Source organism: Trachurus japonicus, chromosome 5 (genome assembly GCF_045865225.1).
Source record: "Trachurus japonicus isolate A0001 chromosome 5, Traja_1.0".
Lineage (NCBI taxonomy): Eukaryota > Metazoa > Chordata > Actinopteri > Carangiformes > Carangidae > Trachurus > Trachurus japonicus.
This window is the reverse complement of record NC_140911.1, coordinates 19,403,408-19,420,596: the sequence shown is the minus strand read 5'-3', so window position 1 is coordinate 19,420,596 and position 17,189 is coordinate 19,403,408. Positions and strand designations below refer to the sequence as shown.

The window sequence follows — 17,189 nt, the reverse complement described above, 5'->3', positions numbered from 1 at the left end:
GGAGTTACCATGACAACTGCATGTACGAAAGTGAATAAAAAAATATCAAACTGCACAAAATGGAGACCAACAAAACAGTATATTTGATTTCTAATGCATCTCTGCATTCAGAGCATGTTCACAAAAGTGAATAAATATCAAATTGCACAAAATAAAGACCCACAAAACAAAACAAGATTCACTGCATCAGGCCACATTAATAAGAAACTGATATCTTTGCATTCAGAGCAAATAATCAGAAAGTGAGGAGGAGCATTACAACTGCATGTGTTCACGTGTCTCGTGCCTTTCAATATAAGTTATTTTTCAAAATAAAAGACATGTCCAACATCAGATGTGCATTAAATATTATTTACTTTTTTGATCAGCTGTCCGCGACCCATCCAGAACGGGTCCGCGACCCACTTTTGGGTCCCGACCCACCAGTTGAGAACCACTGCACTATGGTACCATGTTGCCCTCAGGCAGCAACATACCACTTTCTGGCCTGTCACATCTCCACAATTCATCCCATTTAATGCTGTAATACTTTAAAAAAGAGAAGAGACCTTAGAGAACCAATAACAATGCTTTAACAATCACATGACTTTCAAGAAGCCACTGAAACCCTTTTTTACAGACTTTTTCAAAGGAAACAGGTTTGCCATTTTGCTCCACTAAAACGGTCTGAAAACATACAGGAACTTCCTGGCCCTTTTTCATCTGGAAATTTTTTTTTTTACACTAATAGATTAGTAAAGTTTAATTTTTAATAGTTCCATGCAATTTATTTACTTATTAAATAATGGAAACTTATTAAAATGCACCTGTTGCCCGAAAGCAACAACGTACCATTATAGAAAATTGCAACGTTGCCTTGAGGCGACACTGGACCATTATGGAATCAATATTGCATTATGAGACTATGGTAGTGTGTGTTTAGATGTAAATATAATGTTCAAAAACATTTAATTCATCATCATTTTGTTTTTTATCCTTAATAAATTTGATTTTGGATGCAGTAAAGTAAACATCAGGCTATTATGAGGATGAGGCCAGTGAAGGTGAAAGTCTACAGAGACTGGTCGGTGTTTCTAATACAGTAGATGATGAACCGTAATGGTACAATGTTGCCTACAGTCAACAAATCCCCAAAACTTCCAAAAATAAATAATTTTTAAACATTTCTTTAGATTATGTTTCTTTAGTCTATTTTGAGACATAAAAACTTTTTTCCCCCACTGGTATCATCATTAAAACTGAATTTTAAAGAAAAAATCTTGTTTGGTCTCTTAAAAACACTCAACTATTTCTTTGCCCCCTCTACAACAACGTTGGCTGGGCTGAGGTAAAGACCACACTTCACCGTTATTGCCTAAACCTCAATGAACCACAGGCAAACTGACCCCCCCAAAAAAGAAGAAACTGTAAAATAAACCCAAATAACACGGCATGGACTGTAAATCAGTGGTGATTTTAGCATTCCTGATGCAAACATGGTCTGCAGTACTACAACTATCAACAATATTAACTTCTTATTAAGATTAAGATTATACTTTATTATCAGATCACTCTGAAATTTGTCTTGCGTCCCATGACGTCCAAAGTTTCACATAAATAATAACAAAATACAAAAAACATACATTTACAGAAAGCATAAATGTTACCCTCAAAGGTCACATTTAAAGAAAAACACAAACTACCTCCTAACTCCTCACAACATAAATCCAACATTACAAAGTGTCTTGGTGCAACAGCCAGTGCTCAGTCTGTACATGAACCTTAGGGTCTATAGAGACCAAACTCTGATTTAACAGTTTGACAGACTGAGGGACAAAAGAGTTCCTCAGCCTGTTCAGTCTCTAAACCTTCTGTTTGATGGCAGAAGCTGATATTCCTCGAATAACACATGAGAGGGGTCAGATGAGATATTACTTGCAAGGGACAACATTCTTTTAGTGTAGCTGCTTGAAAATGTAACTCCAAAGTTTGACCCACAATCTTTGAACAGATATGTAGCAGTCTGGTTGGTTTGGTTTTAAGTTGGACAGACAAACAACTAAACCAGGCACTAATTGCGTACTGCATAACACTCTGCACTATAGACTGAAAAAATAATAACAGGATGTGTTTGTTTGCTCCAAATGACCTCAATCTTCTCAAAAAATAAATACGTTGTTGTACTTTGCAACAAATAAAGTCTACATGTACACTCCAGGACAAAGTAGCGTCCACGTAGATGCCCAGATATTTATAGGAGGAAACTTGTTCAATCTCAGCATTATGTACAGTAACTGGTGGAGGGTATGAACCCACTGGGAAAATGATTTCTTTTGTTTTCTTTGAATTAATAATGAGTGAATTGTTTTCACACCACTTCACTAATCTGTCTGTAGCATGCTGATGAACACAAGGATCATCTTCAGGGCTCAACAAAGACAACAGTGTAGTGTCGTCTGAAAATTTCAAAATAAAAGTATTTGGACATTCTGTTTTACAATCATCAGTATAAAGTGTGAAAAGCAACGGAGAGCTCACACAGCCCTGAGGTGCTCCTGAGTTAGTAACAATAGAAGATGAGTATGTCTGGTTAACTTTAACTATCTGGTTTCTATTCGTGAAAAATGAATGGTACCAGTGAACTAGATGAGGATTAATCTCCATTTGAATCATCTTTGCCAGTAGAAGTTCTGGCTGAATTGTATTGAATGCAGATGTGCAGAGCCCTAGCTGTACATTTAGGCTTGTCTATCAGCCATCAGCTCCTAAACACCTTCTAGTTAATGGAGAGATCACTCTAACACCAGTGTACGCAGCACTGACATCTTTCAGTCTCGATGTCGATCAGTGTTTCCATCAGTTTTTACATCGGTAACTTCCACTGTGCTCCTGGTACATGAGGTAATCACAGGAAGACAGGACACTGAACTTCAAAATAAAAGAGGAACTGCACAGGGGAGGAGAGACAGATGATGACAACCTAGGTCACTTGACATGAATTTTTTCACATTAATCGCATTAACTTAACTCTGACAGCCCTACAGTAATACATACAGGTCATGACCTCATGCAATCAGTCATATTTCCTGTAATTCTATAGTAGCATTATAATTGTAACGTGAGTAAAAAATTTACACAATCATTTTCACAAATGTACGTATGTGAAAGAAGGGCCACATAAAGGCGGTGGGCTGCCTACTTAAGCTTTAGCTCCCAAGAAATGCAATATGCAGTGTAATATTCCCCAATTTTACTTTTATTTTCGTATTATAAGGATTGTTTATCATGACTATTTTAAAGTTATTTGAATATATTAGCAGCTAAGATGTATCATCTTTACATATCGACATAGATCTTTCTTACAAATGCTGCTAAATGGATGGATTGTTGCCAAATCTAAATTTTGTTGTGCAAAGACAATTGAGTGTCTCAAATCTTGAAATGAAGAGGGGAAAAGTGACATTAACTCATTCAGTCGTACTGTCTGATAGACAATGTAAAATATTCAAAATGTTAATTCAAATTTGACCGCTAAACTGTTTTTTTAACAATAAAATGAAAGCAGTATCCGATATTTAATTTTTATGGTCTGACAATAAAATACGTAACGTGAAGCAGCTTCATTTACATTTACGTCACCTTGCTACTTGCCAACATGAAAATGAAAATGCAAACTGCCAGTCCTCTTTTCTTCGTTAGTATTGATTGATCACTGTCAGACCTCTCAAAAAAACAAAAACACAAATCCTTCTGTTTATTATGGTTTATTTTAAGTGAAAACAGAAGCAGGTTGACACAAATAAAACAAGAAAAATGTGAGAAGCTGAGTCTTCAGCTGTGGTCGGTCACTCTGCAACTTCATGATGGCTCTAACTTTGCAAACATGAACACATGTTCCCTACACGATGATCCCAGAGATTTCAAAACATGAACAGGTGATTTTGACACACGCAGAACAAATTAATGTGAGCAGGCACTTAGAGCAGGTGGAGACAGAGCAGAGCTGCAGTCGTGGTTTCACAGTCACAAAGAAATAAAGAAAAGGACAAAATCAATGAAGGAAAAAAAGAAAGAAAAGAAAAAGCTTTTTAACTTGTCAGCAGAAACAACAACAAACATAAAACAAGGTGAGAGCGCATCCTGTCGTAGGCAACAGACTCCAGGTCGGATGCTGCATACAGGTCACGTCGGAGTTTCTGAGTTGTAAATCACGGGGGGGGGGAAACGTTTCTTCTACTCTCTGATGTGTCCTCACTTTTTCTTCTGCACTTCCTGCAGCAGTTTCAGGGCGGCGGTGTTCTTTGGTTCCACTCTGAGGAGGCGGTTCAGGTCGTCCACGCAGGTCGTGAAGTCCTGTGGTGCAAAGCCAGAACACGACAGAACAGTCAAGACCTGAACCTGGAAACTGAACGGCCACACGTTCTATTCTCCAATCAGCTACTGTCATGGAGTCATGGAAGAGCTCATTGAAAAATAAATGATAAAAATGACCCATTTGTGATTGTTTTGGTTTTAAAGGGATAGTAGCATTTTTTAAAAAGTGGGGTTGTATGATCTACAAATAGCCCCTAAGTACTTTAATTGCAGTAGAAGACTCTCTGCACTCCTCCCGTTAGCAACGCCAGCCCATAATAGCCCTGCCCAGAGATTTACAACATACATTGTTGTGAACAGACCCAAAGAAACGGCCTATTTTCACGGCCTAAAAGAGGTTTTACGTGGAAAAAAAATACACAGTTCCATTGTTCGCTATAATATAATTTTTTCCAGCCCTTCAAAGTGCAGGAAAAACACAGTTTTTATTTGGACCTAACCAACTGCTGATCGGCGGGCGCTAACCCTGGGCGGAGGGATACGTGAGTTGGTTAGGTCCAAATAAAAACTGTGTTTTTCCTGCACTTTGAAGGGCTGGAAAAAATTATATTATAGCGAACAATGGAACTGTGTATTTTTTTTCCAGGTAAAACCTCTTTTAGGCCGTGAAAATAGGCCGTTTCTTTGGGTCTGTTCACAACAATGTAAGTTGTAAATCTCTGGGCAGGGCTATTATGGGCTGGCGTTGCTAACGGGAGGAGTGCAGAGAGTCTTCTACTGCAATTAAAGTACTTAGGGGCTATTTGTAGATCATACAACCCCACTTTAAAAAAATGCTACTATCCCTTTAACAAAACCAGTGCTAAACTCCAAACTAAGATGATGAAGTTCTGGTCAAATCAATCACTGTTTTAATAGCACTAACGCTCAGTTGGCAGGGTGTTTGGAAAGAGGATGAGGATGGGGGACACATTGTGAAGTCATAACAAATGTGATTTATGAATTGACGTTGCTTTCCTGCACAAATTGATGGGACAGAAACCTGTAAGGATGGCTCCAATATCATTTAGTCACTGTTCAGACTGTCAAAGAGGGAAAATCAGTGCTACAACAACATGCATAACGTGTCCCAAGTGACTCCTGATTTTTCATTAAATATCAATCACGTTCAATTATCAGTAGTAATCAGAATGTATCGTATGAACAATATTTATCATAAATTTGGTATAATACAAACCAGGGGATCACATCATGTTTAGGGCTGAACAATTTATCAAAATATTACTATACAACCCAAGTCAAAGGGAAGGCAAATACAATGGTCTGAAACCCTAACCCTAAAAAGAGAGAAATGAGCAGCATACCACCCGACACAGTGCTGAGGGCAGTAAGGCCGGTAAAGCTTCACAATAAACCTTTAATCCTGGATACAATCCCATTTCAACAGTGTAATTATGACAAGAAACTGATATGGATACTTCTGGCAGCAGGTTTGAATGCTTCCACAAGGACATGGATCAAACCAGCGCTGCCCACCATTGATAAATAGACAGGAATACCGTGATACACTAAATCTATATTATGGATTATGGCTGTTATTTTCCCTCAGAGTCTAATAAATGAAATGTGCAGCATATGAATTTATTAGCACCTGATATTTGGTCACAACAACTCTACTAAACTCATTGATGTGGATTTTCCCAAGCAAATATGACATGTGAAAGATCTAATGCTGATATGTGACCCGATCCATCAAAATGAGTCACAGTGACCCAAATTTCAAAGTTGAGATTTTGGTATCAATGGAAAGATTAGAAAATAAGCTTTAAAATGATACCCTAGTCAGAGTCATACATTTGATGGTTTTCGAGATGTGGCCATTTGAATTACGATCTCCTACTCTCTTATTCCGTTCTAAAACCTGAGAAAATAGCAGTTAAAGTTTTTGCCAGTGACTCTGGCATCTGTTCCTGTACCACGTGATTACACGCTCCCTATACGGCCCCTTGTTGTCATAGAGACCATTCAATGACCCTCGGAAAGCAGGGAATCTCACAATTCAGATGCTTTTTACAGCTCGTTTCTATCATAAACGGTTCAGAAGTTGTCATGTTTTGTTGACATTTTGTAAAACATGTGCAAGCGTGTACGTTCGGTTTAGCATTGATGCTACGTTCGGTTTAGCATCGATGCTACGCTCTGTTAGCATCGATGCTACGCTCTGTTAGCGTCGATGCTACTCGGTTTAGCATCTGTTTCTGTACCCGTCCCTTCTCGTCATAGAGGCAACATTCAATGACCGTTGGAAAGCGGAGAATCCCGCGATTCAGATGCAGTTTACAGCTCGTCTCTATCATGAACGGTTCAGGAGATATTTCATGTTTTGCACCGATGCAACGCTCATTTTCAGAGGGTTTAAGTTGCAGGTCAACTTTAATAATCATTTTCGTGCCTTTTCTCAATTATCTGGACTGTGAAACTTTGGGAGATTGTTTTTGAATGTCATTGCTTTGAAATTAGGGTAAAACATTTTTTTTGATTTTCTATGGGTTTTCCATGTTATCAGCTGATTATCTAAAAATAGAACGTTGCGACTTCCGACTCATTTTGATGGAGCGGGTCACATATGATTAAACAACTTTGTTTGACTCTGGAGATTTTCTTTCTTTTCTTCCTGGTTTTCAGTCTAAACCACAGTTTAGCATGTGTGTGCAATGTGCATGGCATACTAATGAGGAGAGGCTGCCAGGGGAAACAACAGCAATTATTTTGAAGACAGGAAATGCTTGAATTCTGTCATCCGCCCCTGAGAGCCTGCAGACAGACAGAGAGACAGACAGGCAGGCAGGCAGGCAGGCAGACAGACAGACAGACAGACAGACAGACAGACAGAGAGACAGACAGACAGACAGGCAGACAGACAGACGGACTGAAGCTGGTGTGTAACGTGTGATTGCTCTGTGTGGGGGAAACGGTGACGAGGATTCACCTTGAGCTCCTTCTGAGCCTGAGCCCTCCTGTAGAGAGCCTTGATGTTGCTGCTGTCAATCATCAGCGCCGCATCACAGTCTCTGATGGCATCTGTGTACTGCTTCACTGACAGGTAGCACAGCGCTCTGCACACACACACACACATATACAAACACAAACACATAGACGCACAGACAGAGAGAGAGAGAGAGAGAGAGAGAGAGATCAAATTCAAACATCAGGAAACTCACTCGCACTGGACTGAAAAAATTGGTTCTCCAATCTTCATTTTAAAGGGGTAGTAGCATTTTTTTAAAGTGGGGTTGTATGATCTACAAATAGCCCCTAAGTACTTTAATTGCAGTAGAAGACTCTCTGCACTCCTCCCGTTAGCAACGCCAGCCCATAATAGCCCTGCCCAGAGATTTACAACATACATTGTTGTGAATGGACCCAAAGAAACGGCCTATTTTCAGGGCCTAAAAGAGGTTTTACATGAAAAAAAAATACACAGTTCCATTGTTCGCTATAATATAATTTTTTCCAGCCCCTCAAAGTGCAGGAAAAACACAGTTTTTATTTGGACCTAACCAACTCACGTATCCCTCCGCCCAGGGTTAGCGCCCGCCGATCAGCAGTTGGTTAGGTCCAAATAAAAACTGTGTTTTTCCTGCACTTTGAAGGGCTGGAAAAAATGATATTATAGCGAAAAGCCGTTTCTTTGGGTCCATTCACAGCACTGTATGTTGTAAATCTCTGGGCAGGGCTATTATGGGCTGGCGTTGCTAACGGGAGGAGTGCAGAGAGTCTTCTACTGCAATTAAAGTACTTATATTAGGGGCTATTTGTAGATCATACAAAATGATCATAAAAAATGCTACTATCCCTTTAACATAATATCTTCTCATAAAGCAGAGGGTGATGTATTTAATTTGTCTGTGTGAATCTGACACAGTGAGATCTGGTTGGGTCGGTGTAGGTGAGGAGCTGCTGGAGAACAAAGCTCTAATCATGGAGTGATAAAATAAAATATATGCGGTTCACAGAATTCAGTTGAAATGTGTAAACATTTTTAAACTCCCGAAGATCTGGTAATATAGAGATAATTAACACCAACAAAATGTATACAAACATTCATCCACTGATAGAAACAATTCAGTCTGCAGCTGGAGCATTAGTTCAGTTCCAGATCTATAAAGCACTAATAACTGAATCACTAATCAATGGCTCCATGAATCACTGTTAAACCTTTTCATTTAAGATTTATTTCATAATTTAATTTTAATAAATATCTATTCTCTTTGAAAGACTCTTAAAACAGGTGTAGGTGCGATGAGTCGGCCCACCTGTTGGTGTAGGTCGTGACCTCAGAGGGGTTGTGCTTCAGGCTCTGGCTGTACTTCTCTATAGCCTCCTTATGTTGTCCTTTCTTCACCAGGGCATTGCCTTCTTCTTTCAGGGCCTGGCCTTTTTTTATGTCTTTATCACTGGGAGCTGGCAAGAGGAGAGGACGATGGAAAGGACAAGTCAGATGGTAAAATGAGTTAAAAGGGGCACAAAAGATGTAAAATGTTGATACTCAGCAACTTAAAGGACAATTCCAGGCGAATTCAACTCGGGGGTGTATTTTCCTATCATTTTAGGTCTAAAAGAATGAATCTGAAGATTTTCAGTTTAATCGCTCCTTTTTTGTGGTAGCTGCGTCTGTCCCCGCATCGCCACGGCAGCAATGAATGGGAGTGGATGTAAGTTCTGCTGTTTAGGCTGTTTCCAGCCCTCAAAGCCACAGACAGCGTCAGATGGCGACTCAAACATGCACCGAGAAGTTTATTTACTTCAAGCAAGCCGACATGTTTGTAAAACTAGATCTAATTCAAAGTCTCCCGGAGTCTCGCACGAGACCCAGTTGCCGTGCGCGGTGTGTTCAGGTGCAGTGGGAAAAGCTACCGTTTGTGTCATAAACACAGGAATATCAACTCTTTACTTGCTTCAAGTAAAAAAAACTTCTCGGTGCATGTTTGAGTAGCCATCTGACGCTGTATGTGGAAAAAAATGTACACTTGAAGCAAGTAAAGAGTTGATATTCCTGTGTTTATGACACAAGTGGTAGCTCCCACTGCACCTGAACACACCAGCACTGCAACTTCGGGCTTGCGTGAGACTCTGGGAGACTTTGAATTAGATCTAGTTTTACAAACATGTCGGCTTGCTTGAAGTAAATAAACTTCTCGGTGCATGTTTGAGTAGCCATCTGACGCTGTCTGTGGAAAAAAATTGCGGCTTTGAGGGATGTAAACAGCCTAAACAGCAGAACTTACATCCACTCCCATTCATTGCTGCCGTGGCGATGCGGGGACAGACGCAACTACTGCAAAACAGGAGCAATTAAACTGAAAATCTTCAGATTCCTTCTTTTAGACCTAAAATGATATGAAAATACACCCCCGAGTTGAATTCGCCTGGAATTGTCCTTTAATTAAATCTGCTGAAACAAACAAGTTGGTTTCAGTAAAATAAAATCCCCCCATCCAGCTACCACGAGTCTTCTCACCTGGTTTGTTTGTTTGCGTGGTGCCGTTGTGTTGCGGCACTGGGTTTTGTTGAGCCGTGTTTGCTGTGGTTCTCTGGCTGAGTTTCTCTCTGACTGACAAAGGAACTGCGGGGATGGGGGGAAGCTTCTCTCTCCACGAGGGACCTTCTGCCTCTGTGAGCGCCTTTGTCATCCTGAGAAACAAGTGTTACAGATGTTTTCTCTATCTCTCCCATCACCACAGATGTGAATCTGCTGCTGGAGTCCCTTTTTAACATACAGGAGCTTTTGTTTTCTCTCAGAAAGTACTGTTGAGATAATAAACGTTTGTCTACATTAAACTTTTATGACAATATGAATCCAGCTGCAGATTCCCACTTGAGTTGGCCAATATCGTCTTCAAGTAATATATTGCAATATCTTTAGGATTAACCGTACAGAAGAGGATTACGGCTATATGTGATACATGTGTTATAAACAAGAGCTAAGGATTCTCATACAATCTCTTGTCTAAAAATCAGTAGCTGGGTTTCCATCCAAGTCGTATCGAATTTAAAAGCGGATTTTGTAAAAATGCGCAAAAAGCAAAGCGAATTTATGCCCGTTTCCATTCATTAGTGTTTTGCGATTAGGAGGAGTGCACTGTGAGATTACGTCATAAGAGAGCGTGACTGTATCCAACAGTTGACACTCAGCTGACACTCAACATCATGGACAATTTACTTACTTTCCGGACTATAGACGCACCTGTATAAGCCGCACCAGCTACATTTTAAAAGAAAATACTGTACATATTATATAGGCCGCACTTGAAGACGCAGGTTTTCATGTTGTAACATGAGATATTTACACAGAAAGACAGTCGGGAACTGTGCAAGTCCGCTCGCTTTTTAGCTGTTTTGTTTATGCTCCTCTCCTCCATGTGCATCTGTTTACATACGAAGCCGGTGAAAAATCAATAAATGTAGCGGTGGATAACTAACGGCGTGTGTTTGTGTAGTCTTAACCGTCATAAACAAAACATTATGGGTTACGGAGCGCGTTTGTGTTGCGGTGCAGAGAGGAGAGCTGGGAGACCGGGGCGTCGCTGGGTGAAGTCCAGCAGCTTCACCCACAAACTCTGGCTCAATTCGCATAATCTGTTTCCATCACAAAAACTTGCATTTTCCTTTAATCGATACGCTGACAAATCCACCCCCTCCAAGCGTATAAACTTTTATGCGCATTTGCTGCCTTTATTCGAATTTCTGGCGTTTCCATTCAAGTATTTATGCGCATTTTCACAAAATGCGCATAAGAAAAGGTGGATGGAAACCCAACTAGTGTTGTTTTCTTTTTGTCTGGTACCTGTACATGAATTGTTTGACCTCTACCTGTTGGTGCCGTCCTGAGCAGATGTGATGCTGCAGTCGATCTGCAGAGCGGTCTTGTAGTCCACGTAGGCCAGTCTGTACCGCTCCAGAGCTTCGTAGGCAGCAGCACGGCGCAGCAGAGACTTCACATTGAAGGGATACAACTCCAAAGACCTGGCAAATGAAAGGTCAAAGATCAGACTGGTTCTGTGCTGCAGCTAACGCTCCCACAGCCTCTGAAAATCATTTAAAAAGGGGACTCTTAAACCTCAAAAACTTTAATGAACACAAACGCATAGCTGAGAACCATGAACTAAATAATAAAACACTTACATGTTGCAGTCTTTGACGCATTCCCCACAGTTTCCATCCTTCAAGTAGCTAGCTGCTCTGTTTGAGTACAGGATTCCCAGATCCTCTGGACTCTTTTTACCTTCACAGGAAACACAAGCGTTGGTTCAGACACGTAGAGGACAGAACGGAGCGACAGCAGAGAGAGACACTCAGAGGGACAGGAAACAGTCTGCAGGGTTAACGACAGACCAGCTGAGTCTCTGGTCAGGGGCCGACAGAGGAGAGACCGCTGTGTTTCCAGGCCTACTGGAGCGCGGCTACCGTTCCCTAGCAACCTTAACAGCTGCTGATTACTCACTGGGAATTTTCCCCGGACTAAAGCGTTGCATTTATAAACAACTTAAAGGACAATTCCAGGCGAATTCAACTCGGGGGTGTATTTTCCTATCATTTTAGGTCTAAAAGAAGGAATCTGAAGATTTTCAGTTTAATGTCTCCTGTTTTGCGGTAGTTGCGTCTGTCCCCGCATCGCCACGGCAGCAATGAATGGGAGTGGATGTAAGTTCCGCTGTTTAGGCTGTTTACATCCCTCAAAGCCGCAATTTTTTTCCACAGACAGCGTCAGATGGCGACTCAAACATGCACCCAGAAGTTTATTTACTTCAAGCAAGCCGACATGTTTGTAAAACTAGATCTAATTCAAAGTCTCCCGGAGTCTCGCGCGAGCCCGAAGTTGCAGTGCTGGTGTGTTCAGGTGCAGTGGGAAAAGCTACCGCTTGTGTCATAAACACAGGAATATCAACTCTTTACTTGCTTCAAGTGTACATTTTTTTCCACAGACAGCGTCAGGTGGCGACTCAAACATGCGCCGAGAAGTTTTTTTTACTTGAAGCAAGTAAAGAGTTGATATTCCTGTGTTTATGACACAAACGGTAGCTTTTCCCACTGCACCTGAACACACCGAGCACGGCAACTGGGTCTCGCGCGAGACTCCGGGAGACTTTGAATTAGATCTAGTTTTACAAACATGTCGGCTTGTTGAAGTAAATAAACTTCTCGGTGCATGTTTGAGTAGCCATCTGACGCTGTCTGTGGAAAAAAATTGTGGCTTTGAGGGATGTAAACAGCCTAAACAGCAGAACTTACATCCACTCCCATTCATTGCTGCCGTGGCGATGCGGGGACAGACGCAACTACCGCAAAACAGGAGCGATTAAACTGAAAATCTTCAGATTCCTTCTTTTAGACCTAAAATGATATGAAAATACACCCCCGAGTTGAATTCGCCTGGAATTGTCCTTTAAATTAATACATCTACACCAGGACAGCCTTGGTTGCTGGCTGCTATAAAAAACATTTTAAAAATTTTTAGTGAATCTACTTCTGATCTGTCCTCTGAGTCTTTTCGACAGCTGTTTATTTCAACATCGTCTTCTACACGACGCTGAGGCTGCAACTGTCAAACTGAAAAATACATGTAGATTTAGTAACAAGGTGTTAAATCTAAACTGTGTATTCAGGTGCAGACTAAACCCTGCAACACGAACCAACATAGCTCGTCTCGACCACTGTCGGTCGTCAGGTTGATTGCAGGTGGTGATACTCACTGGACTTCTCCAGCTCTTTGATGGCCTGGCTGTACATGTTGGTGGCCTCTCCGTACTGACCCTTCTTGAAACATTCATTTCCAGCCTGTTTCAAATCAGCCCAGGACTGAGACTGAGACTGAGACTTCTTTTTCTGAGGCATTTTTAAGCTTCTTTGTTGTTTGATTATCTGAAAAGAGCAGCAGGAAATACTGAATTAGCAGCTGTTCATTAAGACAACATGGATGCAGATTTTCACCCAATACAGTATATTAACACCTCCTCTACACTGCAGACATGATGTTGACCTTCTGCCTTCATGGACAGTGACTGGATGAGGTGCCATGTATCATAACAAAAATTGTAGTAGTAAGGCTGATTAATTTGTCGTTTTTTTTTTTGTGTTTCTTTCTAATTTTGATTATGATTTTGAATCCCATTGATAAGGAGAACAAGCTGATTCTGTTTCACAACTAATTTCATCCCCCCTACAACTTCCTGGTTATGTTTTCGGATAAGTTAGTGTCATACATAGGCACGGTTTTCTTCTTTTTGTGCAGTTTTCCAGTTGAGAGACAATCACTATGTTTTAGTGGATCCAGTGGATTTAATTTTCTTGAATTGAGTTAAGTGAGCAAACTATGACATGTTTATGAAAATATGTTGGATATATTATTAAAGGGATAGTAGCATTTTTTTAAAGTGGGGTTGTATGATCTACAAATAGCCCCTAAATACTTTAATTGCAGTAGAAGACTCTCTGCACTCCTCCCGTTAGCAACGCCAGCCCATAATAGCCCTGCCCAGAGATTTACAACATACATTGTTGTGAATGGACCCAAAGAAACGGCCTATTTTCGTTATATTATTCACATGTTTGAAATAAAGTATTCATTCAGGAAAAACACAGTTTTTATTTGGACCTAACCAACTGCTGATCGGCGGGCGCTAACCCTGGGCGGAGGGATACGTGAGTTGGCGTGAATTGTCAAAAAATAAAAACTGTGTTTTTCCTGCACTTTGAAGGGCTGGAAAAAATTATATTATAGCGAACAATGGAACTGTGTATTTTTTTTCCAGGTAAAACCTCTTTTAGGCCGCGAAAATAGGCCGTTTCTTTGGGTCCATTCACAACACTGTATGTTGTAAATCTCTGGGCAGGGCTATTATGGGCTGGCGTTGCTAACGGGAGGAGTGCAGAGAGTCTTCTACTGCAATTAATGTACTTAGGGGCTATTTGTAGATCATACAACCCCACTTTAAAAAAAATGCTACTATCCCTTTAAGTGTTCACTGTGTTCAGTAGCACTTCAACTATCTGATTTATTTTGGTCCAGTTTATTAATGATTAAGTCATAGTAATAACACCAGTCCACACTGAAATAACTTAAGAGAGAAATACTTCACTGATACAGTTTTGCTGAGTGAAGAACTAAAAAAACAAACAAACAAACAAACAAAAAACACTGTAGATCCTGACAAGTCATCTCCATCCTCTCCTCTGTGCTGCAGGAAACACTGTGAGGTGGGTGGGGGTGAGGGGGCTGCTGTCTCAGGATGGAGCTGCAGTCTACACACACACTGACAGCTTTTCCTTTTATCTTATTTATAACAGTTCAAATACAATAGATAGACACTGCTTTGCATGCCTGGTCCCCCTCCCCAGCCCTGGGCTTGGTTGGACCCCTAAATATGGTTATGCTGCGTTCAGGATCTACTCAGTGCAGTGGTTGGTGATATTTTTAGCGCCTGTTATTTGAACTGTATTAGATAGATGTGTCTAGATTAGAATATTTATTAAACACTCTATATAATCTAATATTTCAATAAGCACAACATTTAACAACAACAAAAAAACGACCTTCACAACATCCTTAATCAAAAGCAGGATGGTTTCAGGGCTGTCATTAGGTGTTTTCGTATTAAATCGTAGGTGTCAGGAGGACAAATTATACGTATCATGTTTATAAATGTGTTAATTCACTTAATTTACCGGTGTCTTGTTACATATCAACACACCTGCTCATCCACAGTAATGTAAACGCTATGTTAGCTTAACTACTCATCTTAGCCGGGTGACCCAGCAGCTAACAGTTTCCCCCCCTAGCCGGCTTTTTATTGTTTTTTATCATGAACAGAAACCATATATAACCTGTTAACTTTCTTTTAAAAGGCGAGAGAAAACAACAGCACTGTAAAGTTATTTCCACCATGTCTTGTTTCGTTTAAATTATAATAATTCACTGCTGATTCCTTCTTGATCTTTTGCTAATAGCGGAGTTAGCTTAAGTTAGCTCGCTGGCTAAACATTGTGCTAATCCGACTGGTGTTTTAACATGAGCTAACGTTAGCAGGAGGCTAAGCTAAGCTAAGCTAGCTAGCAGCTGAAGTTACAGTACGAGGCTGCACCACCACTGCCGGTGTGAAGGAAGGAAACCACACGGCGGAAGATGTGCTCCTCTTTACGGCACTCACTGACTGAACTACCGGCTGTCCCGTCGTTAACACTGACATTTCTCTGTGGGAGAGTTCACGCTGGACCCACGACACTGTCCACTCTCTTCTCCTCTCCTCTCCTCTGCCCGCGGAGGGAGAGCTAAGCTAAGTGACTTACCTACCTACCGACCGACCGGTCCACCAGACAGACGAAGCAGAGTATTTTGAGCTCTTCTACTATATCGGTTTCGCTTCGTTTGTACGCTGCGTTCAAGGACTGAGGAAAAGTGCAGGATTTTTTAATTTTTTTTTTACAGTTTTCCTCAGTTGCTAAAACACTAAACCCTGTTGTCTGAACCAAATTCTCAGTTGCCTGAACCCACTGATTGAATCAGTCTCTTTTGGCAAAACCATCAGCACTTTTCACCTGTTTAGACTTTAACAACTCACCAACACATTTTCATTGTGATGCACCTGTGTTGCATAATGCTGAGCACAGGTGGCAAAAGTCAAACACAAGTAAAGCACAAGTTTCACCGGTTAAATCCAGTACAGAGAAATGATGCTGTGGCTGAGTTATGCACTTCTCATTTCTATATTTTTGTACTTTATTTTTACGCATTTCCTACTGCATACAAGTGCTAAATGCACAAGATTTCTGTTTGTTTTTGTACTACTTTTTTTTTACTATGTACAAGTGCTAAATGCACAGGTTTTTTGTTTTGCAAGAGGAGAAGATGAGAGACGACAGGGTGAAGGAAGAGAGGATGAGGGAGGGAAGGAGGGATGAACTGGGAAGAAAAAAGAAGAAGGAAGGAAAAGGGGATGAAATGGATGTGGAGAGGGAGGGAGGAGGGTGAAAAATTTATTTTTTTATTTAAAAAAAAATTAAGTAGGCCTATTTGATAGGCCTACTTGTTTTCATAATTTGTTCTTGTACTGAAAGACTGACTGACTTATATTAGATGACAATGGAAGAGGGATCACCTGTGAAGTTTCTGTATTTCATTTTATTTTATTGTTTTCAGTGACTGTCACAGAGCAGCAAGTAGAAGTAAATCTTTTTAGATTTACCACCTAAAACCTTCCGATAAAAGGGAATATTCCTCTTGAAATTTGTGAGCAAGAATGTGTTTTCTACCAAGTTTTCTACAGTCTTGAAGGCATCATCAATCAGAAAGCAGCAATTGTTTGGTTTCTATTTTGGGGAATCTGTAACAAACAGGTGGTCAAACTAGGTTTTGTTTGGAAGAAAGTCTAACTATCACATAACTATGTAGTAGGCCTAATAATAATGATAATGATAATAGGAACAAAACAGAGAATTCAAAGACAAATAAATAGATAAGTATTGTATATTGTATGTGTATTGTATTATTTGAACTAAGATGAAGTGTGATGATGATGATTTAATTGACATGCCCGAAATAAATAAAGTAGGCCCTAGTACATTATAAATAAATTATTTGTCATATTACTCACATTGGAAATTAAAGGTTTCCTGCTTTTCTGGTTTGTGACCCCATGAAATAAATCTTCACATGGACATGAGAGGTGAAAGACTCATTTCTCATCCTTGAACAGTCAAAGTTTTATTGATGCACTTTCCGGGTAAAGGTGTGGTGTCTCATATTTTACAAAACATGCATAAAAAATGAAAAAGTCCCTTTGACATAATATCCCTTTAATATTCCACCATAGAAACGACCTTTTCTTGAGATTAATCAC

General features: G+C 40.3%; 1 protein-coding gene across 3 annotated transcripts; it reads right to left on the bottom strand.

Annotated features, from left to right (window-relative positions):
- Positions 1-3,727: 3,727 nt before the first annotated feature.
- tomm34 (translocase of outer mitochondrial membrane 34) lies at positions 3,728-15,690 on the bottom strand. Of its 3 annotated transcripts, none has more exons than XM_085776676.1 (8): positions 15,640-15,690; positions 13,047-13,215; positions 11,479-11,578; positions 11,167-11,319; positions 9,815-9,987; positions 8,610-8,757; positions 7,283-7,409; positions 3,728-4,332 (listed from the first exon to the last, which is right to left on the bottom strand). In XM_085776676.1, the coding sequence occupies exons 2-8, from the start codon at positions 13,186-13,188 to the stop codon at positions 4,231-4,233; spliced, it is 945 nt and encodes a 314-aa protein (XP_085632802.1). In that variant the 5' UTR covers positions 13,189-13,215; positions 15,640-15,690; the 3' UTR covers positions 3,728-4,230. The 3 variants fall into 3 exon arrangements, with proteins under 3 accessions (XP_085632802.1, XP_085632801.1, XP_085632803.1); XM_085776675.1 differs by lacking the exon at positions 15,640-15,690 and adding an exon at positions 15,501-15,576; XM_085776677.1 differs by lacking the exon at positions 15,640-15,690 and adding an exon at positions 15,505-15,576.
- Positions 15,691-17,189: the final 1,499 nt, after the last annotated feature.

Excerpts from the sequence above, each read along its gene's own strand:
- tomm34 (XM_085776675.1), bottom strand. The coding sequence starts at position 15,539 with ATGTCAGTGTTAACGACGGGACAGCCGGTAGTTCAGTCA. Across the intron at positions 9,988-11,166 it reads GCTCAGGACGGCACCAACAG|GATGACAAAGGCGCTCACAG; the intron begins GTAGAGGTCAAA and ends CTTGTTTCTCAG. Across the intron at positions 8,758-9,814 it reads CACGCAAACAAACAAACCAG|CTCCCAGTGATAAAGACATA; the intron begins GTGAGAAGACTC and ends TCCTCTTGCCAG.